The sequence below is a fragment of the Littorina saxatilis genome, linkage group LG12, assembly GCF_037325665.1.
Source record: "Littorina saxatilis isolate snail1 linkage group LG12, US_GU_Lsax_2.0, whole genome shotgun sequence".
NCBI lineage: Eukaryota > Metazoa > Mollusca > Gastropoda > Littorinimorpha > Littorinidae > Littorina > Littorina saxatilis.
Window position 1 is genome coordinate 70,943,846 of NC_090256.1, and position 10,414 is coordinate 70,954,259.

Genomic DNA, 10,414 nt, shown 5'->3' on the forward strand with positions numbered 1-10,414 from the left:
TGTTTTATGTATGTTTTATTACGGACACAAAAGCTCAGCAATGCAATTTCTCTTTTAGAGATTGATAAAGTTATTGTATTGTATTGTACCTCTCTGTGTTACAGGGCCTTGTGTAACCCACCGACCTCTCTGTGTTACAGGGCCTTATGTAACCCACCGACCTCTCTGTGTTACATGGCCTTATGTAACCCACCAACCTCTCTTTATGTTACAGGGCCTCATGTAACCCACCGACTTCTCTGTGTTACAGGGCCTTATGTAACCCACCGACCTCTCTGTGTTACAGGGCCTTATGTAACCCACCGACCTCTCCGTGTTACAGGGTCTTATGTAACCCACCGACCTCTCTGTGTTACAGGGCCTTGTGTAACCCGCCGACCTCTCTGTGTTACAGGGCCTTGTGTAACCCACCGACCTCTCTGTGTTACAGGGCTTTATGTAACCCACCGACCTCTCTGTGTTACAGGGCCTTATGTAACCCGCCGACCTCTCTGTGTTACAGGGCCTTATGTAACCCACCGACCTCTCCGTGTTACAGGGTCTTATGTAACCCACCGACCTCTCCGTGTTACAGGGCCTTATGTAACCCACCGACATGTCCGTGTTACAGGCCTTATGTAACCCACCGACCTCTCTGTGTTACATAGAGAATTAGCTGTTCACTATTTAAAAAAGCAACGAGTGTAAATCTGGTACGACACAGCAAGCCATGTAGTATTCTGTTCATCCTACATACTGTACTTGCATGTATTTTACTGAAAATGTCCTGCAGTCGAGGCAGCTAAATTGAAGACGCTTGTTTTGGAACCTCGATCTCTTCTAAAACCTCGTGCAATCTATTACGTCAAAGTAAAGAAACGTCACTCTGAAAGTATGGCGTGACGTGTTAGTTCTAAAAATTAATCGAGGGTAATTAGTGAGCGCAATTTTTTTTCTATAATGACGTTTTTCTCGGTGACTTTGGCATCATAAGCAGTGGAAAAACAGGTCCCTGCCAGACTTGCTTGACATGACCTCATTTACATGATATACACACGTGTGATTTGAACGATTATTATCTCAAGGGTGTCTCTCTCACGTATGTAGGACTAGATGAATACCCGCTTCGCCGGGTACGGCTTCGCCGGGAAGAAGTAGAGCCGAATACCCGGCTTTGCCGGCGCACCGTACGAAGGAAGGGAGATAAACGCGCAAAACACTGGAGAAGATAAGAAAGAGTTACTGGGAATGGATGTGCAAAAAAACCAAAATCGGTTCAGCGCTGCGCGCTGAGAGCACGTGTTGAAAATTTTCATCGACCAGATTGTGTCCGGGGTCTACCTGAATATGCCCACCAAATTTGAAGCAGATCCATCGAGAACTTTGGCCGTGCGTGGCGAACAGACAGACAGACAGACAGACAGACAGACAGAGACAGACACACACAAGCCGTATATAGATATAGATAAAGGGCCTTATGTAACCCACCGGCCTCTCTGCCACCGACCTCTCTGTGTTACAGGGCCTTATGATAGTGGGTCATGAGTCTTGTGCTGTCATATGTGCACAGAGGGAGATAAGGCAATAGCACTAGCAGGTCTGCACATGCGTTGACCTGAGAGATCGGACATAACTTTAAACCAACAAGGCGCGCCTGGGATTCGATCCCCAAACCTTCCAAAGGTCCCGTCACTATAAAGATAGGGCTGTTACGAGGGGGAAGAATGACGATAACAAAAGAGACGCGCAGAATACTGATCAGTATGTGCGTGCCAAACAGAAATAACAAGCATACACAATTCTGCCTGTTCTTCACCCAGCAGGGCCGGACTAGGGTGGGGGGGGGGGGGGGGGGCGGGGGGTTATAGGGGTTGCGCAACCCCCCCCTCCAGGCTTAAGCATGTACCTCCCAAACGCTTTTTTTTTGTGTGTGTGTGGGGGGGGGGGGGGTTGCATCTGGATCATCATGAAATCCGAGGAGAAATCGCACCTCAGTCTCACCTCTTCATTGCCTATACAGCTCGCTGTCGAATTTACCTTTTTCGTTCAAGGAGAGGCTTCCTTTCCCTCCAGAAACATCAAAAAACGTTCAGCTTCAAGGGGGCGAAGCCCCCTTGCAACCCCCACAAATGGGGTTTCGCCCCCTGGACCCCAATCTGTAACCCCTCCCCCCCTAGTACTTACCTAGTCCGGCCCTGCACACACACACATATACACTGACCACACACACACTCACACGCACACGCATACACACACACACACACACACACACATACACACATACACACACACACATGCACGCACAACTACAAAGAAGCCCAAATAAAAGGAGGAACAGTAGGAAAGCAGAGACAGAGAAAGAAAAAGATGCACAGAAAACTGATCAAGAGGTGAAATAATTTACTTTCCCAAACAAATATTTTCTTTTCTGCTTCATTGCAGTGTCTTTATTCCCAGTCAATAGACAGGCGTATTATGATGGTATGGTAATCAAGAAACAAAACGAAAACAAAAACAAAACAAAAACGAAATTGTGGGTGACGATAAATATGCAAATAACATGAATGGGTTCCCCGATGGCTTAGGAACACTCGAGACGCATGCAGCACTCATTGTCTTCCTTGACGAGTTTACATCCGGTCAGCTGACTGGTCATTGCCCATGTGGTGCATCTGAATAAACACATGTTTCGCCATTATTAAAGGATGTTTCTGATGATACAGAATGTGAATAGATAGCTGTGGATTAGAGGTAGAGAGAGAACTAAACTGAACTGAACTTTATGTTACAAGGCCAGGACTTTTCTAACAATCTGCCCTTAAAACACACAAACAGAGAGAGAGAGAGAGAGAGAGAGAGAGAGAGAGAGAGAGAGAGAGAGAGAGAGAGAGAGAGAGAGAGAGAGAGAGAGAGAGAGAGAGAGAGAGAGAGAGAGAGAGAGAGAGAGAAAAAGAGAGAGAGCGCGAGAGAGAGGGGGTGAGAGAAAGAGAGAGAGAGAAATAGAGAGAGAAAGGGAGAGCGAGATAGAGAGAGAAATAGAGAGAAGGGGAAAAAAAGAGAGAGAGAGAGAGATAGAGAGAGAAAGGAAGAGAAAGAGAAAGAGAGAAATAGAGAGAGAGAGAATTAGAGATAAAAACTGATAGAGGCAGAAACAGAGACAGAGAGAGGCAGATAGAGACAGAGACAGAGAGACTGAGTCAGAGACAGACAGACGGAGGCAGACAGACGAAGACAGAGACAGACAGAGACAGACAGATTAGTATAAGACTGCAGCAATTCAGGATGTGCAATATTCCGGGAACATGCCTTTACTGGCTTTACCGTCAGAGCGTAAAATAAAAATTGTCATCTTGATTCGTAATAATGTTCTCTTAACTTAAAGGCACAGCTATGTTACTTACTTTTCAGTGCAGACGACACGGTTGGTGGCAGCGTCCATGCAAGAACACTCATAGTCACAGCCGTCGTTCCACCGGTCGGCCTGTTTGTATTCGTTGCCGTGGTACAGACACATGCCTGCAACACCAAGACAGCCCTTGTAAACAGACATTGATTTAAACGTAAGGCCAAACAAAAATAAATGTTGGTTTAGGGTAACCCGACCGACCCTATTTTTTCCCGCCGACCCTACAACTTTTTGTTTTCATTTCTAAAAAAAACACACCAACTTTTGGCACATTTTTCGAACCATACCGAGGCTAAAAGAGGTAAACTCCTTTAAAAATCGACTACACTTAAAAAATAAAAAATAAAAATAAAAAAACCGACCTACCGACCCTATCTTTTTTGGTCACGTTACCCTAAACTAACATATATTTTTGTTTGGCCTAATGTATATCTTTGACCATCATTTTTTTTTTAAAGTCTGTGTATGCCTTGCCAAGGTACAGACACAGTCTGAAACAAGACAAAACACAGCAAACGCTTCTTTGAAGTGTAATTTACAGTCTATGCATATTACGTTGATTTCTTGATGCCACGTTGCCACTGGATATAACAATCAATGTGTAAGCTTATGACTTCAGAGTCTGTCTCTGGGCGATGGATTTAAAGCTTATATGCCTCAACCTGCCAAATTAAAAGATGTGTCTAATTTGATCTCACACCGTTTTCCCTAGAATGTTGCTTCTTGTTGGTTCTACACCCTTCTGTAGATTGCTTATTGATGACGTGTTTTGTTTGTATGTATTCAAGTGTGTGTGTGTGTGTGTGTGTGTGTGTGTGTGTGCCTGTGTGTGTGTGTGTGTGTGTATATGTGTGTGTTTCTATTCTTCATTCTTGTTCGTCGTTTCATGTGTGTATTGTAGCAGGGACTTAGCTGTAAAAAAAAGGAGCATATTAATGCTATTATCCTTCCGTAATCAAGTTTTCGAGTTGGAGTTGGTATCTGACCTGGTGTCTGCGACCCAGGGCCCTGCACGATGATGGTGTCTTGGCGCCCCCTGGCGACTGTGCCGGGAATGTCGTGAGGCGTGGCGGGAGGCGCCATGGAGGTGCTGGCATCGGGCATTGCTGGTGATGTGGTGTTGTTGGGCATCATTGGTGGAGCTGTGGTGCTGTCGGGCATCATGGGGGACGAGCCGATGACGGTGGTGCCCTCTCCGCCGTTGGGCACCGTGGCCGTTACGCCTACGCCTTGTGTGGTGGCCTCCCCTGAAACGCCACAATTCACAACTTGCATGACCCCGTGACCAAGCATAATCAATGTGAAGGCCATGAAGATTGTTGGGGAAACCAGAACTTCAAGTCATGAACTGCGTAAAGGGTCTTTCACGTGAACACTTTCAGCCTACTTGGAAACGGTTTTTGTCGACGATGAATTCTGCAATAGCAAGAGAGCGAAAATCGTCGAGAAGTTAACATTGGGATTAGTCAGCCGGATTTTTTATATTACAGAAATAAAGATTACTGTTTAGAAGAAAGATAAATTGAAGACATTTGCTCACGTGAATATTTCTTAAGAAAATCCTACCGAACGGCAAAATAAAATAACTCATGGCATGAAATTTGCGGATGAAGAAATTTTGTTTTCACAGTTTGCAGATGATACCAGGTCCTCTTTGCTTTTGTAGGCTGCACAAAGCAGTCTTGTGTACTTGTATTTAAATACAGGGTTTGCCTCTTTGGCAGGTATGACAATTGTTTATAATACAATAACTTTGGTGTACTACTACTACTACTACTACTACTACTACTACTACTACTACTACTACTACTACTACTACTACTACTAGTCTATTAATGCATACTAATTATAAAGCGCGTACATCCAGAGTTAAACCCTACTGGAAGCGCTGTACAATCCTACTATGGTTAGGACCACATTATACGTAATCAAAAAGGAGAATTTGCCCGATTTGATATTTGTGTGTAATTCCTTTCTGATTCCAAGTAGGCCTGACTCCCCCTGCTGGTTATATATGTCATCAGGATCAAACAAACAAACAAACACACAAGCAAACAAACAAACAAACAAACAAACAAACAAATAAACAAACAAACAAACAAACAAACAAACAAACTAGGCAGGCTAAAGATAGTCAGTACCAGAAAGTAAAACAAATGCATGGAAGGGATGATAAATATAGGGGGGAACAAAACACACACAACAACAACAACAACAACAACAACAACAACAACAACAACAACAACAACAACAACAAAGGAAAGGAATTCAAATAAACCAAATGAAAATAAAGAAAGAAAGAAGACCCACCTCCCATGCCTGGAGGCCGCGTGGGAGCTGCAAACGAGACAACAAGTGTCATCAAAGGTACAGGTAAACAAAACACGATTTCTTGTCAACGTGTGATTCTGTGTATAATTTGATCAAACAGGTAGATGTTAACACGATTTCTAAACAAGTACGTATAGATTACACTATTTATAGCCAGCAAGTGTTCAGAATTGTATCACACAAACAGATAAACATAATACTCATGATTTATCACAAAATAACTAACTCATTACAACGGAGTCTCTCTGTCTCTCTCTGTCTCTCTGTCTCTCTGTCTCTCTGTCTCTCTCTGTCTCTCTCTGTCTCTCTGTCTCTCTTGAATATGAAGACGATGAAGGTATTTTGAATCGTCCTATTTCAAAAGAAGAAGTTTTGATTGCAATGAGAAAGTTAAAACCTCAAAAGTCTGCTGGGCCTGATGGAATTATAGGAGAACTGTTGAAAAATGTTTTTTCGCCAGGGATTGACTTTTTGGTACACTTGTTTAATTTTTTGTTTTCCAAAGGTGTATTTCCTGAAAGTTGGACAGAGTCCATTGTTATCCCTTTGTTTAAGAAAGGCGATGTGAGTGATCCAAATAATTATCGTGGAATTTCGCTGTGTAATGTTAGTAGCAAGGTCTATGGTACTGTGATTAATAACAGGTTGCAAGAATGGATTGAATGTAATAACAGTACGGGGGAATATCAAGCTGGTTTTAAGAAGAATTATTCCACTATTGATCATATGTTTACACTTTTGGCCTTTGTACAGAAACAATTTTCTTTGAATCGTAAGCTGTATGTTGCTTTTATTGATTTTGAGAAGGCGTTTGATTCCATCAACAGAGCTTTGCTCTGGCCAATTCTGTTAAAAAATGGTATAAAAGGGAAACTCTTTAGGTGTGTGAAGAGTATGTATGATAATGTAAAAATAAAAGTGAGATGTGGAGCAAAGTTTACAGATTATATTAATTGTACATTTGGTGTTAAACAGGACGATGTTTGTAGCCCAGTTTTATTTTCTCTCTTTATTAATGAGTTAGCACTTGAGATAATTGAGAATGGAAGACATGGAGCCACATTTACTGATGATTATTTGGAATTGTTTATTCTTTTGCTTGCTGATGATTTATTGTTGTTATCAGAGACTGTTGTGGGTCTACAGACTCAGTTAAATAATTTACGCAGGGCAGTGTCCTCTCTTCATTTAAAGGTAAACATGAGTAAAAGTAACATTATTGTGTTTAGGAAGGGTGGATATTTGAGTGCAAGGGAAAGGTGGACATAATATGGGAAAGATATTTTACCTGTTGTGTAGCCAAGTGGCGTACCCCGTCTCTTTGTGTGTGTTATCTCCTGCCCGACCCAGTTGCCTCCCCTGTCTATAGCTATTCCCTGTGTGTGTGTTCTAGTCACATTGGGTTTACCTTTAAATAATGCCCTTTGTGTTAGGAAATCCCTAACTTAAAATGGTGAGAAGCAGCAGAGTAACCTCTAACCATCAGTGCCTAAGGAGTGACTAAATAATACCTGGTTGTCTTTGTGCATTGTACTTTATTGTGTGTTTACTATCGTAGGGTAGACTCTTGACCGGATTCATTTCTAATCTAGGTGGTAAGATCCCATAACTTTCCCGGCCCCTTTTAGCTACTATTATGTATCAGCTTTGACACTGCTTGTAATCTAATGAGCCTTATCCGGTGTGCACTGCAGACAGGGCCCTCTTCACCCTTTAGCTAGTATTATGTATCAGCTTTGACACTGCTTGTAATCTAATGAGCCTTATCCGGTGTGTGATGCAGACAGGGCCCTCTTCTCCCTTTAGCTAGTGTAACTGCTCGTAATATTTCCGGTGTGTGACACAGGGCTCTCTGCATCTTTAACGATCCCTTTCATTGGGCAGGCATTTTAAGTAGAACACCCCCCGTTGGCTTACCCAGGGTAGCCTTCCTATTGGCCTATCGCCACAGGGAATCGGAAGTGACCACTGTCGTTAAAAGAGCGAGCATAGAGTAGAACAGAAAATGCGATTTGTGATAGTGAGCTGTGCGGTGCTCCTATTGGGTTGTCGTGAACCGGTCTAGCGTGTAGTTTGGCGCGACGTTTGTAATCGGTCGACTTGTGGTTTTGAATTCGTGCTCTTGTGTTTCGCGACTAGCGTCAGCAGCAGATTTTGTGTTTCTTTTACGTGTGCTCACTGAGGAGAATCTTGCCTTCTTCTTTACACTGCTTTCTGGTTGCTACCAGAATAATATTGCCTTTTTAATTATACTGCTTTCTGGTTGCTACCAGAATAATATTGCCTTTTTAATTATACTGCTTTCTGGTTGATACCAGAACTCATAGTTATATTTCTTGCTACCAGAATAATATTGCCTTTTTAATTATACTGCTTTCTGGTTTGCACCAGAAATACATATTGTTTCTGGTTTTACACTAAATACATATTTTCTGGTTCTGTTATTGTTTCTAGCTGATTCTGGTACTGGTAGATATCAGAATTCATAATTGGTATTTCTGGTTATATGTAAGCATTGCTATTTCCTATATTAGAGTTCGGTTATTGTTTCTAATTTATAACTTATAGCATTGTTTCTAGTTGCTACCAAATTTAGCTAAACTGTTTTGGAATATTTATGATTTAGATAAGCTACCTGAGTGGTTATTCTTAGTTACATTTTCCTTCAATAAAAGATAAGTTAAGATAAGTTAAAGCAACCTCTGTCTTCGGTGTCTTAATTGTATGCTCCTCTGCCTGTGCTATATATCCTTGTCCTTCCACCCGACCTTCCCACAGTTGTAAACGTGTATAAGTATTTAGGAATATTATTTTCAACTCGACTCAGTTTCACTGCTGCCTGTAGCGATCTCTCAAGCCGGGCCAAAAATGCTCTGATGTGTATTATACAAAGATTATCTGTGCTTAATAATAATAGTTTGAATGGTTTTTTGAAGTTGTTTGACTCCCAAGTACAACCGATAGTACAGTATGGTGCTGAGATATGGGGACTAGATAAGGCTGCTCTGCAGTGTGAAAAAGTTCATTTATTTGTATTGAAGAAGTTCTTAGGAGTCCGAATGCGAACACCTAATGACCTAGTAAATGGCAAGACAAACAGATATCCAATATATTTGAATTCTATTTTAAGATGCGTTTAAGCTATTGGTTGAAACTGTTAAACATGGAGGCGCACAGACTTCCTCGTAAATCATATGAAATGTTGTTTAAAATGGATGAGAGTGGTAAAAAGAACTGGGCCTCAAGTGTCCGTTGTAAATTGTATGAGTATGGTTTTGGTTTTGTGTGGTTGAATCAGGGCGTTGTTAATGAAAAAGATTTTTTGTGTGTTTTTAGGGAAAGGTTGGTCGATTGCAGTTGGCAAGAGTGGGATTATCATATACAAAATAGTGATAGATTTGCTGTTTATCGGACATTTTGTACTGTACATGACATTAAACCCTATCTTTTGTTGAATATGGATAGACATCTAAAGTTTATTGTGACTAGGTTTCGATTAGGTATTTCAGAAATTGCTGTGCATTCTAACCGATATAAAAAAACATAATGCCGATCAGTTGATGTGTCTCCTTTGTAAAGAAAAGCAAGAAGATGAAGTCCATTTTGTTTTTGTGTTGTCCATACTTAAACAGATTAAGAGAAAAATGTATCCCATTTAAATATTATAAAACCCCAAGCACTTTTAGACTTAGCCTGCTCCTGGCCTCATCTCAAGAAACTGTTATCAGAAATGTATCCCTGTATTTGTATAAAGCCTTGAAATTAAGAGATGTTGTAACCTCGTAGTTAAAGACCGTGTAATATATGTTTTATTCTGTAGTGTTGGGCGATTATCATGTTATTATGTTGTACCTTTTCTGCACCTGATGAGTTATATTATTTGCAACGTGAACCGTTTGTTCACACTCATTCATAAGGGGCTATGGCCTATTGAATAAATTATCTGCGTCTGCGTCTGCGTCTGCGTCTGAGTATCTCTCGCTCTATCTATCTCCATCCCTCGCTCCCCCCCCCCCTCTCTTTTGCAAAGTGTTATCAAGGAATTTGTATTTGTTGTCAAAACTCAAACATTATGCGAAGTCTGAAACATTAAAAATGTTCGTTCATGCTCATATAATGCCTCATATTAATTTTGCTTCCACATTGTGGGATGGCTGCAGTGATGTTCCCTTATTGAAACTCAATTCTTTGTACCGTCGTGCTGCAAAACTTATCCTGTATGAATCGCACATGTCTACAGAAATGAAGTTAAACAGCCTTAATTTCCTTCCCCTAAAAACCCACCTTGCATACAATAAGGCTGTCTTTATGTATAAATTAGTTCATGGTGATGTGCCCAGTTATGTGCAATCCTATTTTTTCACATGTTACGAAGAGGTATGGGTCTCAAAATTTACTTCCTCCAATTCCTCGTATAGATCTTTATAAATCCAGCTTAGCTTTTTCAGGATCATCTCTGTGGAATTCTTTGCCAATAGAAATCAAACGATCAGCATCCTTAAAGGCCTTTAAAAGGCAGTTGCACACACATTTGATCACACTATAAACTGCCCCTGATGTTTAGTTTCCATTGTGTACTCGGATATTAATGTATGCAATGCTCTTAAGTGTTTGTTTGTTTTTTAAATATTGTATAATTTATTATGTAGTTAATCTGAATGTGTAATCCCTCGTCCCCCTCCCCCTTCTTCTTGAAAC

The 10,414-nt window shown here is 41.2% G+C and overlaps 1 protein-coding gene across 1 annotated transcript in view; it reads right to left on the reverse strand.

Annotated features, from left to right (window-relative positions):
* Window positions 1–2,398: 2,398 nt before the first annotated feature.
* LOC138983190 (uncharacterized) overlaps window positions 2,399–10,414 on the reverse strand; it is a 41,072-nt gene continuing 33,056 nt past the window's right edge. The window contains exons 13-16 of the mRNA XM_070356600.1: window positions 5,696–5,722; window positions 4,372–4,632; window positions 3,381–3,495; window positions 2,399–2,651 (exon numbers count right to left, since the gene is read on the reverse strand). Coding sequence (XP_070212701.1) covers window positions 2,561–2,651; window positions 3,381–3,495; window positions 4,372–4,632; window positions 5,696–5,722 — 494 coding nt within the window. The 3' untranslated portion in view covers window positions 2,399–2,560. The remainder of the gene's footprint in view (window positions 2,652–3,380; window positions 3,496–4,371; window positions 4,633–5,695; window positions 5,723–10,414) is intronic.